At 34.5% G+C, this 18,050-nt stretch overlaps 1 protein-coding gene across 1 annotated transcript in view; it reads right to left on the bottom strand.

Annotated features, from left to right (window-relative positions):
- CSMD3 (CUB and Sushi multiple domains 3) overlaps positions 1-18,050 on the bottom strand; it is a 669,880-nt gene that overhangs the window by 61,382 nt on the left and 590,448 nt on the right. Inside the window, exons 56-58 of the mRNA XM_064441769.1 lie at positions 8,933-9,106; positions 6,129-6,302; positions 3,083-3,268 (exon numbers count right to left, since the gene is read on the bottom strand). Coding sequence (XP_064297839.1) covers positions 3,083-3,268; positions 6,129-6,302; positions 8,933-9,106 — 534 coding nt within the window. The remainder of the gene's footprint in view (positions 1-3,082; positions 3,269-6,128; positions 6,303-8,932; positions 9,107-18,050) is intronic.

The following is an 18,050-nucleotide window of genomic DNA, read 5'->3' as shown; positions in this document are numbered from 1 at the left end:
TTTATCCTCCAGCCTGTATCCATGTTTGGGATTGCCCCAAACCAGTTGCAGGACATTGCACTTGGCCTTGTTGAACCTCATGAGGTTCACATGGGTAAAATTCTCAAGCCTGTTAAGGTCCCTCTGTCTAGCGAATCAGTTGCACCACTCAGCTTGGTGTCATCTGCAAATTTGCTGAGAGTGCACTCAATCCCACTGTCTATGTCACCGATAAAGATATTAAACAGTACTGGTCCCAGTACTTTTAAACAGTATTTGTCCTGAGAGACACCACTTGTCACTTATCTCCATCTGGACATCGACAAATCAACACTACCCTCTGGATGGGACCATCCAGCCAATTCATCATCCACTGAACAGTCCACCCACCAAATCCATATTGCCCCAATTTAGAGAGAAGAATGTTGTGGGGGCAGTGTGAAAGACCTTACAGAAGTCCAGAGGGATGACATCCATAGCTTTTCCCTTGTTCATTGATGTTGTCACTCCATCATAGAAGGCCACTAGGTTGGTCAGGCAGGACTTGCCCTTGGTAAAGCCATCTTGAAACACCTCCCTCTCCTCCATGTGCCTTAGCATAGCTTCTAGGAGGATCTGTTCTATGACCTTCCCTGGCACAGAGGTGAGGCTGACAGGATAATAGTTCCTAGAGTCCTCCTTTCTACATATTCTAAAAATGGGTGTAATATTTCCTTTTTTCCAGTCCCCATGGACTTTACCTGAGTGCCATGAATTTTCAAATATCATGGAGAGTGGCTTGGCAACTACATCAGCCGATCCTCCGGACTCTGGGATGCATCTCATCAGGTCCCATAGACTTATGTATATTCAGGTTCCTCAGGTGGTTATGAACCTGATCTTCTCTTACAGTGGGATGGACTTTGCTCCCCCAGCCCCTGTATTGTAGTCCATCTACTTGAGATGTGTGGGAAGAGAGGCTGCCAATGAAGTCTGAGGCAAAATGTTGAGTACCTCAGCCTTCTCATCTGTTGTTACCAGTTTGCTAGTCTTGTTTATTGGGGGTTACACTTTCTTTGACCTTCCTTTTCTGGCTGACATACCTGTAGAAGACTTCTTATTATTAAGGTGTGGACTGTGTGTACTCACATCTCAGTAGCTTAAAAATAACAAATCAGAGCGTGCCTATCAGAACTAAGTTAAGAATAGTTTGCAGCACAAAACAAAAACCTGATACGTTCACTGGAATTCTTTGAGGTATATTTTCCAAACATGTCTTTCATTTGAGTACATTTCAAATTTAAAATATTTTACTAGCAACGTGTCCCTAAGTAGCATATGCCCCTGAAAGTCCTTAATTCAAAGGGAGAATGCAAAGAGCATTATGGTTCAGGCCAATGCAGAATTCTGCTTCTTACAGGATTTATAGTAGCTAGAAGTCCTCTAGCTACAACACGCTTCAAATGAATTGAGTCACTTTACAGGTGAACAGCTTTTTCTTTGTTACCTTTGTGTCTTCTCCATTAGTCTAGCAATATTTCAAAAAAAGGTGTGATCTCTGAGACTAGTTAGAGAGAGATTGAAATCCAGCTAGGTCAAAGAAATAATACAACCTGGCTCAAAGAAAAACATCCAGCAAGCTTTCCACTTCTTTTCCATTGCTCTTACAGTGGAAAAACGTACAGACTACTAAATGACTGCCTGTGTATATCCAAATGGGGAACAATTTGCAAACTCCTCCAGAAGTTGGAAGGCTCTTACAAAAAATATTCAGAAGCTGCATCAGTATAAGTTTGGGTAGCTTTATGATTACAGAATATCATGGATAGTGCTTAGGTTAGAATTCTTTGACCCCTCTATATAAAGTACATAAATAAAGCTGAGGATGCCTATACAAAAGTACATATCGCACTCAGTCCCAAAGGTCAGCTTAAAACAAGAGTGAAACCTGTATTATTAAATTACTTGTGACAATTATGAAAGAAGACTAAGAGATAAAAATGCCAAAATAGAAAGAAGAAATCTTTGCACCTTTACCTTTAGAATTTCTTTCTCTTTGGAGATATGTTACTATTAAGTAGTATTTATCTTTCTGAAATGGTAATGTTACTTTAAATTCTAATGTCAAACTGTTAGACTCTTTGTTATAAGTTTAACTGTGGCTTACAATCAAGCTGTTTATCCCACCAAAGAAAGGGACAACTTCCAAGACTAAAGGTTTTAACAGTAATAAGAAATAAAGTTTCAGAGGTTTGGGGTTTTTTGTGTTTGGTTTGTTTTGGTTTTTTTTTCCCCCAGAGGTGGAATAGCAGAACTGGAGAAACCTCTACAATATCTACAGTATTGCAAATATTGGTCCATGATTCCTGAATAAGGAACCCTTAGCCTGTTTTCTCTTAAATGTCTAGAAAATAAAATTTCAGCCTTTCTCAGAGAGAAATTTTGATTCTAAACCAAAAGCTTTTTCATAGACTTGTAGAGGACTGTGTAAACCGTCTCTCCTAGCCAATTAAAACCCTAAGAAATGTCACAGTTAAAATGTAGTTCATGACAAGGCAGAAAAGCAACCTCCTTGTGTTGATCCACTTGCTTCAGTGGATACGTTGTATATGACTATGATGTTCAGTTACACCTGGTAGTGTGGTACTCTGAGGACATGATCCAGAGGACACTTTTGGTGCTTTACAGTGCCATTATTATTTGCTTACAGTCTTCATAGATAGTCTGATCTTGCTGTTGTCCCAAGAGAAGTCCAGAATGTTCTATAGTGACATAAATCGATAACTGGGTATTATAGCTTTTAAGTTTCAATGTGATTATAGCTTTGTGGCCAATGGAGGCAAATTCATTGAATATGTTTTGACCTTCCATCCCTGCTATCAGGGATCATTCTGCTGAAGCATTCAGAAATGATTGTTTTGGTTACTGCATTTCCCAAGGTTTCTATGTTATTTGCTATGTACTGTGCTACTTCAGCTGCTGCTGAGACCCTCCATCATTACTGCACACACACAAATGTATATAAATATTATTCTAATTGCTGTCATGAGACTGATGGAAATGTGTAAAATAATACCTAGTCTAGTCCACGTTCCTTATAGAAGCATACACATTATCTACTTACTAATGCATTCAGGTAGAGGTTTGTCCCAGTGGCCATTTGGTTGACAAATTAAAACTGAAGAACCAAATAAAAAATATCCAGGATTACAGTCATAAAATACCACTGTGCCATATGTGAAATTTCCATGTTCAATTTTACTTTCTCTTATAGAATTTGCAGGAATTCCGGGATCAGAGCAATTTACCACTAAAAAGAAAAAAAGCACAGACTTGAGTTCACTATACAGTTCACTATACAGTTCACTAAAATGTCTTTACATGGTCTCCTATCCTTTGTATGAGAAACGTCCCATGTGTTTCTACCCTGATTTTATATACTGTGACTTTATATATAATGATACTGAATTAGGAAGATGATATGAAATCAGGATATGCTAAAACAAGGAGACGCTAAACTCAGAGCAAATAAAAGGAAATGTTTCTTCACAGACTCTGATGATGCTGTAAAAGTATTTGTCATTAATAGTGACTGGACATACCGATATATTAAATTTATACTCTTGCTTTGTCATAAACTATTGCCCACAGCCGGAAACAAGTTATGGGGCAAGACCTGCCTTTGGTCTTACACACACAGCTGTGCAAATATACTTATATTCCTATACTAACAATTTGATAATGGAGCACCTTTAAGGCAGATATTTTGAGCTAAAGGGCACATGGTCAGCTAGGTAAGACTGTTATGATTCTGCTAGAATGGGGAAATATCCCAGTAAATGGGTATGTGCTTTTAAAAATAGGGGTGTACTTCGATGGTTAAGAATACTGATGGGTTGTTTGAGTCCTCAACTACTTTAGGATTCATATGTTTGAAAATCACTGAAGACTGATTTTTTTTTTTTTTTTTTGAGACATACAGCTGTCTGGTGAGGGGAGTATAATACTTATTTTGGGGGTCATGGAGATTTTAACAGTTGCCATGCAATAGACTCCTCTGGTCAAGTAAACACATCATCACCTACTCAAAGTTACTCCAGATAACTACAGTTCATGTAAAAATTATTATCCATGTATCCTTATAAACAATTGCATGTAAATGTGTATACATGTGTATGTACCTTTGTGCAAATATATGTATAATATATCTGGGTATGTATGTGCATGGATATGTGTACATGAAAGTATCAAAATATGCTAAAAATCTCAGTAATCTAAAAAGGAAAAAGCTATTTCCAGATGTAATTTAAGATAATTTTTTCTACCTACATCAATCCATGTAGTTGTTTTATGGCTCACTTGCTTCTCTCTTGTCACTATCTTAAATATTGGATTCTGCTTGTGTTCTCCTAGCAGTTCACAAGTATTGGTACTGCAAGACTAGAACACATCCATTTCTGAAGCATAGAAATAACTTTCTGGTTGGATTTGACTTTTTTATCATTAAATGATAGATCATTTTTTTTAGTTATATTGATGGACAGCGTTGAAAATATGCTATTTTTTCCTGGAGGAAAATTTGAGCTATATTTCTATCCATTTTCATTTTTGTAAGCAGGTGTTTTATGACAATGGGATATTCCTCTTCATGTTATTAAGCTTGTGCCTTAAATATTGGAAATTATTTACTAATAAATCTGGAGTAGTGAATACTTGAAACAAAATACAATGAACTTTGACCATTTAAATAGTTTTATAGTATTATTACAGTTGGCTAGAAAACTAGCTATTTAGCAAAGTTGTAGACAGTATAACAGCAAGTGCACTGCTGAATTTACATGATGATTGCAAATTCAATCTTCACAAAGGAGTGCAGCCTTTTCTATAATATTGCACTTTAGACAGACCTTACAAATATGCAAGGTAATATCTTTTTTTTTAACTTCAATGCAAACAGAACAAAATCATATTAATTAGAATTTATTTAACTGTACATTACAGACACCACTAAAAATGTTCTACACAAAGTTGATTCCTTTTATTTTTAAAGTCTGTTCTAAAACCAATAGAAGATTTCAGGACTGTGTAAAATTTCAAAGAATAACCTGATCAATTTATTTACTGATCCCTGCAGGTCAATGATGTATCAGTTTGGCACATTACCCAGCAATACCAGAACACCAAGGTGATTTATAGCAGCTGGACTAAAAATGAGATTTATTAGGTACCCTTAATACACAGGACATGTTTATTATTGTGAATTTTTTAAAAATAATAACTTTTCATCAACAAAAAGGTCCTTGGAGATTTAAGTTCTGTAAACTTCTTGGCAGTATTGCTTAAGGCAAAGTGATCAAAGAAAAGTGGAGGATCCCTATTGGAAGGAAAACAGAGTAAATAAAATTACTATAAATACATAACATGACTTAGGCTGTGTACAGATAAAAATCCATAGAAGATGCTGGGAAGATGCTGAAAAAAAAATCAATACAATTTCTGCACATGTGCAAGCAGGTTACAGCAAAATGTAAATTTTTCTAAAAAGTAAAAATTGAAACATTTAAAAAGCACATAACAACAGTCTTAAAAAGTACAATGCTGATAAAACCTTTCTAAAAGTGCTTATGAAAACTCAGACTGAACTAACTTCATAAAATTATTTCATTTTCAGTGAAAGAATTTTAGACATAATATCCAGAAGTGTTGGAACCAACCTAAATGAATTTGCTAAAAAATCAGAATAAAAATGTAAAAAGTCAAGATGAGCGGTCCAATCGATGGAAATGAAAAAGGCAAAAAAGGTATGTTTTCTTATGAACCTATTAGAACTATGTTGGCTAAAAATGCAGAGACCATTATTTCAGGGTTTAAGCTTTTAATGATTTCTGCATAATTTTTCTTGAAGAACTTGTAGAAACCATTTAAGAAAAGCAATACAAACTACAAACACATAAGCATGTTTCTCTGCAACTCTTAACCTGGCAACTTGAATGTAGAACAGAACTGAAAAATCAGAGAATCATAGAATCATGAAATATCTTCTTTAATAATTTGATGTCCCTTAGCAAGAAAGGCATAATTTTGTCTTGATAGTGCCCCTTTACCTTCAGTTTATTTTTCATCCTTAATTTCCAACTAAGTTTTAAATATGTAAATGCTTGCATTCTTACCTTTGCATATCGGGGGTGGGTGGCTCCACTGTCTATTAGCCTGACACTGTGCTTTTGTTGGTCCTTGCATAACATACCCAGTATTACATGAGAATGTCACAACATCATTGAAGTTGAAACCATTTCCACTTGTTCTTCCATAAATAGGACTACCAGGGTGACCACAGCTAACAGCTAGCATAGCACAAAACAAAGAAACAAAAAACAAACCAAGCACACTGTTATCACTTTTCATTATATATGATAATAGATAATAATTTTAATCATTATAGAATAATATTTTAAAGCTTTGATATTATTAGACGCTGAATACTTTCCATGAAAGATTCACATTTCTCTGAACTGAATAAGAACTAAGAGATATTTTAGTAAAAGTTCAATCATGTCTTTAAATATTTAAATAAACTGAACAAAATTTGCCACGCAGCAATCAAAGTAAATGAAAAAATTTTGCTGAAGAACCAGGAGAAAAGCAAGCACTTCATTTTCATTACATATAGTCTGAAATGGAAAGGAAATATTTCAGTGCATTAGTTCCTCAGGTATTATTTCTTACAAATGTGTCTTAGTATTGACTCACTCTGTTTTATCTTTGAGGTCTAAGTACTTAGTGAAGTTACAAATTTATGACTGGATATATGAAACATTATGGGCACTGTGAAAGTTTTATTTATTTATTACTTAGGTATTTATCATTTATTACTTTCTTTACTGAAGAAATTAAAGTCCTTTTTCTGTGCCTGCAAAGACCAGATGTAAAAATAGCAAGGAAAATAAAACACAAATTAATTTTCTCAAAATAATTAAAGAAGTATAAATATATTCTTTTATGTTCTAACAAACTCCAGTTGTTGATAAATAAAATTTCATTAACAATTTAAAGTGAAAAAAATCACAGAATAAATTATTAATTATTATCACTTTAGAAACTTCATTAGTTTTCTAAATTAATTTTGTTTTGCCTGACTAATATAGATTCTTTTCTCCATGTGGAATAAATTTGTCATGATAACTCCAAAAGAAACCCATTCATATAATCTAAATTAAATAAAACTTTTAACATCAAAAAAGTGAAAATTATCCTAAGAACTAGTATAGCATACAGACAAGTCACAGTACCTTCTATGAATGAAAGTTAAATTGAATTCTGTATGTTCTATTAATATTACTAAGTTATTTTAATTAATTCTCTTTATGTTACTAATGTCAGAATTTTTATATAAGAAATTGTATTTTTTTTCCCAGAAAAGTAATTGGAATCATACACTAAATTAGCATCATTTGTAAACCTGTCAGGCAAAGTTATGTATTTATCCCACAGAGATGTTTTTTAATGTACATGTAATAACAATAAAAAATATTCTTGTGAAAACAGATATATGAAATTTGCATAAAATTTGAATAATATCCATGCAATATGCAACCTTAATAACACATCTGCCCACTACAAAAGCAAGAAGAATGGTGAATTTAAAAGTGAAAAGGTCAGAACTGCTAAATTTCAACACATAATCTCAAAAATTCTATTAAAACATCTGAAGTTCAATAAGTAAAGAAAGGTGAGATTACTTTACTACACTTCATTTGAACCTTCAATCTGAAGTGGAGCTGTTCCTAAATATCTATCACAGTTAGAGGCAGCTGCTGTTTATAGCAGCCTTTTGCAAGTCTAAGCTTTTTCCCAAGTCTTGTGTCCTTTTCTGAAGTGCTGTATTGCACATCCTCCTGTATTCAAACAAGCAGCTTCCATTTGATTAGAGGAAGAAAATACATCCATTTTCTCTGCTGTTAGCACATCCAAAACATTTTTTTTCAGTTCTAACGTTTATATTAACATTATAATTTAGAAATTCTTGATTAACGATGTCTAATTTTATTTCCTTAACAATTACCTATAAAGTGTATTGGTCTGAAAATTAATATAAAGAAGTTTAATTTTGCCGTAAAGTGGCAAAAATTTTGGAAATGCAATTATTAAAATAGTGTTATGTATCTCTAGTTCTATGTAAAACAAAGTAAAAAGTGACCAGGAAGGGTAATGAATTCACAGTGTGTGTTAAGATTCATCATTCAAACAGGTTTTGCTACAAAAAATGTAGCTATAAAAATAGAATATTTCGAGGTGGACTAATAGACTTTCAATATACTGGTATTACTAAACTTAAATTATTGAAACACAGTTGTAATGTGCTTGAGAACCCTTTGAGAACTCTCAAATTTTCCTAAATGAAATACAGTATTTTCTGTTACTACTTAAATGTATTTCATTTGATATATTGACACACTTATCACACAAGAGGAGCCTCATTAACGAAATACAAAATTCATGCCAAAAAAGCCAAAACCCAAACTAGGAAATAACAGAACATCTGCAAGAAGAAAAATAAAAGCATAAGTTTGTTAGAGCAAACATTTTAATCATTGGTGCTGACAGTGTAATTCAAGAGTATCTATTTATCTAACTACCACAGTCAAAGTAAATGTGCATTAAATATTTCAAAAAGCCACTAAGGGGCATAAAGACTTTTTCAAATTTGAGTACCTGGGTGCTTAAGTCCCATCACTTTTTGAAGTTTCATATATAAATGACAGGTATTTAGTAGCCAAAAGATGCAATGGAAACTTTAAGTAACAACATTAAACTTCACCTGATACAGGAATCACAGATTTTAGGTGGCCACATACTTCTGATCTGTCCTAAATCTTCTTTTTAGATAAATACTAAGTAGCAAAATCACTCTTCATCTTGTGTAACATAGATGTTCCTGTAACATTAATCAGTATGTGTTGCCATGCTTACTTACGCACACAGGATGGAAGCTGACCAGACCAGTTGTGATCCTGTTGACATATTCGTACAGAAGAACCAATCAACCGAAAACCAGGACTGCACTGGTATACAACTGTATCTCTGTATCCATAATTTTCTCCAATTACTTGACCATTGACTATAAGATCTGGGATACCACAGTGACCAGCTAGATTATTCAAAGTAAATAAAAAACAAACAAACAAACAAACAAACAAACAAACAAACAAACAAACAATATTATCAGTAAATATGAGAAGAAATTTTAAATTTACCTGAACATATTTAAATTTTTTTTACTTGACTTCATTCCAAGGTTTATTTTTATTTACTTGGGTAAAACTGAAGTATTGGATTTATATAGGTAGGACTGTACATGTATTAAAAATTACAAAAAGCCAGACTAGCAAAGATATTAAATGTCATATATGTTATCAAATTTCTTTAAAAAAAAAGAGTAACTCCTTTTTCTTAAAACTTGTAAAACTCTATGTTATCTCCCTTAGTTTTATTTTTGTTAAGATTCAACTTTAACATTACACCATTATACATGTAAATAAATATTAAAAATCCATATAAAAATAAAAATAAAATACTAGAAATATCAATCCATGTGGATGTTATAAACATAACCTTCTTACAATGGAAACAAATTAACTTGGACCATTTATTGCTGAAATCTGACTCTCTGGATTGCCTTCCATTCTTTTTCTCCTATTCATCCCAGAGGAAGCCCAAAGAGATTAACATGTTTGGGCTAAAGGCAGCCAGTGCAACTACATCCAAATGTCCTGCAACCAAAAATCTTTCTATGTCTTGGCATAATCTTCTACCCTGTATTCTCAAAATATGATAAATATTTTATTTACACTATGAAAGTCACAAACCAATATTTAATCTAGAGAGAGGCTGGGAAAAAGAATGAACCATGTGTCATTTGTTGCTATTTTTCTTAATGAACTCTGGAAAATGGTCACTGTGATTCAGCAAATAATGTGGTAATGGAAAATCCTTTGAGAATTGTTGACTTCATGGAGACTGACACATGGCAGAGAACTTACTGCAAAAACTAGTAAGGCAAGCAAGAAAAACGAACAGTATTTCATCTAGTACTGTCATGAAAAAAAATATTACCAGCCACCCAAACTCCTCTGCTCTCCTTTTCTCCTCTACTTGTCCTCAGAAAAACCACCAACAAACAAACCCCCAAAACATGGGGTTGCTAATAAGAAAAGACATTTAGAAGTAGTATAGTTTGGATTGTTTTTTCCTTTGAACTTTTAAATGTTTATAATACTCTGACATAATTTTCAGAATTTTGCCTTATTCTTTCAGGGCTCAAAACTTCCTATTAAAAAAAAATTGCAAATATGAGATTTTCTTATTACTTGCATCTGTCGTCTTAAGCCTCATAGAGTATTTAATCATATGAATCATGTTAAAACTACCAGAATTTACAATACAGATAGTGCATGAACATTCACAGAGATTTAATTGCTGAGTTGCAATTTGACTTCTGTGTAAGGAACCGAAGTCCAAATCTGGTATGTTCCCCCCTCTTTGTCCCCTCCCCATTTCCCTCAGTGTTACATAAGGACCAGGCATACTTGAAATTTGTTTTATGTTTCCTGGGATAAGATGGCATAATATATGTTAACAACATTTTTGTCAGAGTACTTGATTCTCCAGGAAAGTCATAATCCATTCAGTACATAGTAGACTTTCCTGAACATGCCAGAAAGGGCCCAATTTCCCTGTCCTATCACATTTGTGATCATAAACAGAATTAACCGGACGAGGAGTAAAAACTGAGCTTGAAAAGATCAGTTTCTATCAGAAGTGCAAACAGTTTGCAGTGATTCAGACCATGTTCAAGGAAATAATTTTCTAATTGCATTTAATTATAATATTTGGCCTGGTTCTTAATTAAGATTTTAGTGTTGCTTTATGTCAGTAGAGTGGAAGCAGAATACATCACCAGAAAGGTCAAGCTCTGTTTCCTCTGCGGAGGGAATAAAACTGAAGTAATATAACATATCAGGTGACTAAGATCATAATGCATTTTCTGCAGCTGTGCATGGACATCACAAAAATCACACAACGGCAACAGGAGAAAAATGAATTGTAAATCACCTGTAAGTCTTGCATTAATGTCTCTGTTTAGCCTAAGGAAATTTTAAAACACTTAAAATTCCTGATCTCCCAGCCTACTTCTCATTGTCATAATCATCTCAGACCTTAGTTTTGATTTCTTTTGACTTTTCTTTTTTTCTTCTTTTCTTTTGACTTTCTTGGGCATCTTCTGTTGACAGGGGAAAGCAGAGCATATTGTTTACTTGGACTTCAGTAAAGCATCTGATATTGTTTTCCACAGCCTTGTCCTGGACAAACTGATGAGGTACAGATTGGCTGGGTGGTCTGCAAGATGGGTAGGGAACTGGCTAACAGGCTACCTTCAGAGGGTGGTGATCAATGGTTTTCAGTCAGTCTGGCAGCCTGTCACAAGTGGGATCCCCCAGGGATCAATACAAGGCCCCACATTTTTCAACACCTTCATAAACTATCTGGCCAATGCGATTGAATGCACCCTCACAAGTTTGCTGATGTCACCAGACTGGGTGGTGAGGTGAACATGTCAGAAGGGAGAATCCTCTTACAGAGAGACCTGGACAGCTTGGAAGATTGGCTAGTAAGAAATGTATGAAGTTTAACAAAGACACGTGCAAGGTCCTGCACTTGGGAAGAAATAACCAAAGAGCCCAGTACGGGCTAGGTTCTGTGTGTCTGGGGAGCAGCTTTGCTGAAAGGCACCTGAGGGTCCTGGTGGACGATGAGCTGATCGTGAGCCAGCAGTGTGCTGCTGCAGCCACAAAGGCAAATCGGATCCTGTGCTGCATGTGCAGGGGTGTTATTAGCAGAGATAGAGATGCGATCATCCCACTCTACTCAGCACTTGTCAGGCTGCGCCTGGAGTACTGTGTTCATTCTTGTCCCCACCACTGAAGAAGGATGTGGACAGACTGGAGAGGGTCCAAAGGAGGCCCATGAAGATAATCAAAGGGCTGGAGAACCTGTCCTATGAGGAAAGGCTGGAGGTGTTAGTCCCTGAAAAAGAGAAGACTCAGGGGGACCTCGTCACAGTATTCCAGTACTTAAAGGGTGGCTACGAAGAGAACAGAGGCTGTCTGTTTACAAGGTGTCACATGAGAGGACAAGGAGCAATGGGTACAAGTTAGACTAGGAGAGGTTTTATCTTGACATAAGAAAAATTTTTTTACAGTAAGAACAAACATTCACTGGAAAAACCTCCTCAGGGATGTCATGGACTCCCCATCACTGGAAGTTTTCAAGATGTGACTGGACAGGGTGCTAGATAATCCCATCTCAGCTCCCTTTCCCATGGAGGGTTGGACCAGATGAACTTTAGAGGTCCCTTCCAACTTGGGCTGTTCCTTGATTCTGTTACTTCAAATCTCTCTGCCTTGATTGTTTGCTTCCACTCTGTATAAGTTACATCTTTGGAGCACTAACTATATTGCATGCCTAACTGTGAACTAACATTATTAGTAAAGAATTGTGTATTTTTTAAATAGTAGAGCCTAATCCTAACCCTGTATATGGCTTCTAAACTGAGAAATAAATAAATCTGAGTGTATGAAGAATATTATAAAACTGTAGTTCTATCATAACAGAATTTTAAATCAACTTATTGTGACAATGTTAAGGAACTAAATATAATTTAAAACCAGGATATGCCAGACTTATGACAGATTTTTCATCTCAATTTTAAAAACAAATAAAAACCTTTTGGGATTTCACAGGATTTGCAGGATTTGTCTCCAGTTTTCACTCTACTTTCCTCATAAAGTTTTTTCTGACTGAGAGACATAAAAAAAATTCAAAACACATACCCCCCCCAAAAAAAAACCAAACACAAAATGGTAGGTTCATCCCTATTTGTTTCATTTTCAAAATACCATCTGTCATGTAGATGCATGTGGTAAACAGTTCAGTATGTTTGCTACTGCAAGTGTATGTAATGGTATACATAGTTCCTGTTAAGAAAACCTTTGAGAACATTACTGACATTTTCACTAATTTATGCAGCTGAATAAATTTCCTAAGCTGCAATAAAGTCAGAGACTCATTTTCCAGAACTCTTTTTCTTTGTTTGCTTTATTTTCCCACTCTGTTTCACACATCCACAGAACTGGTCTCCCTCAGAGGAAATAAAGACCTTTCACTTATAATAGTTGCTACCGCTACTTCTCTAATACCAAGAAAAAAAGAAAACTAAGAGAAAAAGAAAAAACCCTCAAACCAACACCCTCCCCTACATCCACATCTGTATCTGGAAGGGTAATTATTTCTTATTTCCTCTTCCATTCTATTCTGGTTTTGTTGTATTTCTTTTAAACACAAAGTGTTTATTTATTTTTCTCATGACTATTAGTAGAAGTCTTCCCTTTTGTCATTTTTCTCTTAAGATACCTGTGAAGAAAAGAATTCCAAAATGTTTGTTATACATTAAGGATATGATCACATTGATTACTGCATATCACAGTAGTTTTTATGATCAATTCTGCTGTTAATAGTTTTCCAGGATTTAAATTTTAAATTATTTTAAGGGATTTGTGACAAAGATATTTATTTCCTTTTATTAACATCCTGAAATGAGCCTTTGAAGTGCCATTCAGTAGCCTTTGGTGCTTTTCTTTGTATATTATGTGTTTGCATATATATATATATACACATATATATATAGATATAAAAGAAGTGAGAAGGGGTTTTTTTGATGGTGCAAATTTTTCAAAGCCTCCAGATTACTGCTGATTCTTTGGTAGTCTGAGAAAAACAAATACTGCACATGTGTAGTTTTCTGAGAAACTGCCTTTGTTTCTGAATGAGACACACTAATTGTGTAATGGCATCAAAGTTCAACCCTATTCCTCACTTTATCTCATGGTTGTATCCCTGAAAACTTTTCCCACTCCTTTACTTGTATTTATATATATATATATATATATATAAAATCTACATGTAATTGATGTCAGTTTTGTCACACTGGTATAAACAAAAAAGAATGCAAAGCCACAAAGGGTCATAATTTTAAATCTGTTCTCATCTGAGAAATGTCATACTTATCCCAATCGAATCATTATTTAAGAGGAACAGTTTTGCTGTGAAATTTGGTATAATGAAACTGAATAAAATGATAAAACTGACTGCTGTAATAACTAGCCTTCATTCAATATAACCATAAGGTGTGGTTGACTGCCTTTTGCAATGAGATCACTAAATTATTCCTCCTGAATGCAATCCAGATACAAAACTGCTCAGGAGCTAAGCTCTGCAGGTGGAATGTTTTCACTAGGGACTGAATGCAAATACTGCAAAGTGGGTATCACATTAAGAGACCTCTCTGTAAATACAAACAAAACCTGCCAGAAAAAACATGGCAGAAAACTGAAAACAGATGCAAAAAGATAATGAAGTAGAAAGCAAAGGACTGCTGAGAAAAAAATAAAAGTACTGCTGGGAGACAAAGGTTCAAATACTGAGCAACACATTGTCTCCTGTTTCTTCTATTTTTCTTGTTTGCCAAGAAATTTATTTTGAAAATAGTTGAGAAAACATTTAAGAAATACTGATTCTATTATCAATTTACACTCCTGTTTAAACAGCCAGTAGTCATTGAATATTTACTTACCATGGATAAAACACTTAACAGTGTTGTTATTATCTAACAGAACAGCACTTTTTTATCCCCAAAGTAATATTCTGATTTTAAGACCAATTACAAGCAAATATAAAACTGTTGTAGTCACCTTGAAAGGCAATTGAAAAAAAATTGAAAATCATGCAAGATTTGTGGGATATATGGGACAGAGGAAATAGTTCAAGCAGTAAGAATAATATTGTACGTCTGGTCTGTGTTTACCAGAATGAATGAGTGAGAGAAAAAGAATATACACCCTTGCATGGTACACTGCCAAATACAAACACATAACAAATAGAACATTTACTGCACTGCATTAAGAACTGGGTTATGGATAGAAGAAAAGCTGAAATAAAATTAGCATATGTTAAGCAAAATCTCCATTCAATAATTTTCAACAATTAGATTATCATAATTGCTATCACTGGGGGAAAAATTATTCTAACACCCTAGTAGTAAATAGCTGACTTCACATGAAGTTAGGATCTTAGACTATTTTAAACCAGACTGTTTTCAGAATAGCCTTGTTCATTGTCAATGTCTTTATTTTAGTTCTGTATCATAACACTGGGTGTAGTTCCATCTATTCTATGATTTGGACATAAAAGACCTCTACAGCGGTTCTACGAATACAGTTGAGGCCCCTAGGTCTTAATGTAATCTGTAATTTATAATGCTGTAGAGAAATAGATTAAATGTGAAGGTTTTCATGACTAGATTTGAGGGGGGAAATAAGCACTATAACATTCCCAATTTCCTGTCTAGCAAAGCTTGAGAAGAATAACTACATGAACTATTATTAAGAAACAAAATTAGTTAAAAATCAGGAATGGAGGATATTAATAACGTGTGAGCACCAAATATATTACCTAACTTGACATGAAATCCAGCTCTAGCAACAAAGAATGAGCATAACTACTTAATGTCAGAACCTCTGAAACCTCAGCTGCAAATGAGGTTTCTTTTCTGCAGGTTACTCTCTGAGATGTAAGTGTAGGAATAAATGAATAGACGCTCTTTACATTAAATGGCAAAAATGTCCCTATCCTTATTTTAGCTGTCAGTCATGTCAAACATGAGCATAGTAGTGAAAGAAATCTACATATAAATAAATTATTGAAAAAAGAGATTTAGGTTATTATTCAACAAAGTTAATTAACCTGTCAAGATGACCTCAGCTGAGGAGGGAATAATTATTTACTGGAATTTCTTTCTTCTCTACAGGGCTTCCATTTTATATAAAGATTATTACTTTTTTTACATCCTTCTGTTCACCAATGGTATCTTCTGTAGCAAATCACACTACTGAAATGACTCTGGCACAGACCTGGACAAAATAAGGTTTAGGTTCTTTCTCCTGCTAGTTTTAGAATGTGCTCACCTTGCCAGCTGTTCAAGCTGTACTAAAACGGTTCAGGATGAATAGTGAGATTCTTTTAAATCTTTTTAATCCATGGCCCACAGAGGGAAGTTCTCAGCTGAATTCCTTGAAATAGCTGAATAATTCTTTAAAGATGAACATCATACACCTCCTTAGAAAGTCTAGTTGTTATTATTATGCAGTGGTATTGAAGAACAAAGAGAAGCATATGGCTAATTCTAGATATATTAATTCAGTATCACTGGAGATACAGATTCCCTTTTATTTGGAATACCATGAGTTTAGAAAAAGGTGTTTAAAAACAGTGAAGACGATGAAGTTAGTTGCTTGCATGTTCTTCCAAAAGTTTTAACAATGAAAATAGTGGCAGAAAGGCTACACTTCAGAGGATACATCGCCATAGAAACCTTTCAGTGACTGAAAACTGATTGGGAAAATATAAATACTATGGTTCCTTTGTCATTACCTGACAGAAATTTAAAAGTACATTCACTCCTGAGTATGCACACCTTCCACTCAAAAAAAAAATTTGAAAAATAACTTTCCAGCTCTACTGTTCTACCGTGCTCTTCCAAATCAGAAATTGCAAATAACATAACGATGTATGTATTTCAATTCCTGATTTAATTGAACCAAAACATACATAAATTTAACATATCTTCATATCTTCTAATTTGATTATCTAACCTCCACACCTGAATGGTTCTTTCGTGCACTAATGTACACACATCTTATAAACTGGTTTTATGAAAAAAAAAAAAACCTTTTCAGCCTTTATCATGTTATCTTTCAGCTATGAATCAACCAGAGGTGCTAAATGGCAGATCCTTACCAGTCCCACACAACTCTCCACAGCACTGATTGATTCATGAGCTGCATATTCTTAATTGTCAGCTTACACAGGTGCTCTGCCCCAGCAGGCATGTCTAGTACTCTTTTTATCCCATTGACACCATTGCTCTGTACAGAACTATTGGAAAACTCTTTTCTCATACTTCATATTTTCTTTGTGAGTAGCAGGCTGTCACCCATGACTCGTTAGTCTTTGGAATTAGTATTTTTGTATGAAAAAAGGGAGAGAGAGTTGAGTGAAAATGGGGTAAAAATTCCTCAGCTACCAAGTCACAGGTTGGGTCTACATTAGCATTTTGTCTCAGATCCTCTTTGTAACTCTTTGTGCTGGGTGGTTTTGCTATGAACAAATTAGCTTCCTTTCAGAGGAAGCACATCTAGCAGCTCAACTCTAGGCACACAAAACAAGTGGCCTATCTCCTTTTAGAGGCAAAGGCGTCAAAATTATTGACAGGTCCTTTTGACAACTTAGAACCATATGAGTAATGATGACATTTAGCCCTAGACTAGGCCAGATAATGCCCAAGGAAAATTTGATGAACTATATGTAAAACAGATTTAGAGAATTCAGAACCAATTATTGTCTCATGATCTGCTCCTTTCTGCTGGATTATTTGTTAATGCAGACGAAGACACAGTACATGAGGTTTACTGTTTCTCTTAGGAGAGGAGATGAAAGGTATTACTGATACTATTGTATGGTGAGTATGAACAAATGCTGACATTTAATGCTCACTTTGAGCCAATTAGCTTTTTTCTACTACCTGTCTGTCTACTGAAAACTCATTTAGCATTAGTCACGTATTGGAAACACACCTCCATGTGTCTTACTGATCAAGTAAACTACATTCTTCATTTTCGCATTTCGATTCGTATGGATAGTTAGCATTTTATAAAGGTGTGTTTCGTTCTCCCAGTGTACTAAATATAATGTCATTTAATAACATTAAGATTAACAACAAAATATGAGATTTTACAGACTTACAAACTTTAATCATATTTCATTTTTTATCTTTATTTCAGATGTAATACTAAGTTGCAGAACTGAACACATCTATCATTCCAGCAATTGCTGATTCTTCCTAGGACATATGTAGGAAAGGAAGCAATGAATTTTGGTAAATAAGGGAGAGGATATAACAGATCTGTTTTATCAATATA

Source organism: Phalacrocorax carbo, chromosome 2, assembly GCF_963921805.1.
Source record: "Phalacrocorax carbo chromosome 2, bPhaCar2.1, whole genome shotgun sequence".
Taxonomy (NCBI): Eukaryota; Metazoa; Chordata; class Aves; order Suliformes; family Phalacrocoracidae; genus Phalacrocorax; species Phalacrocorax carbo.
This window is presented reverse-complemented; position numbering and strand designations above follow the sequence as displayed.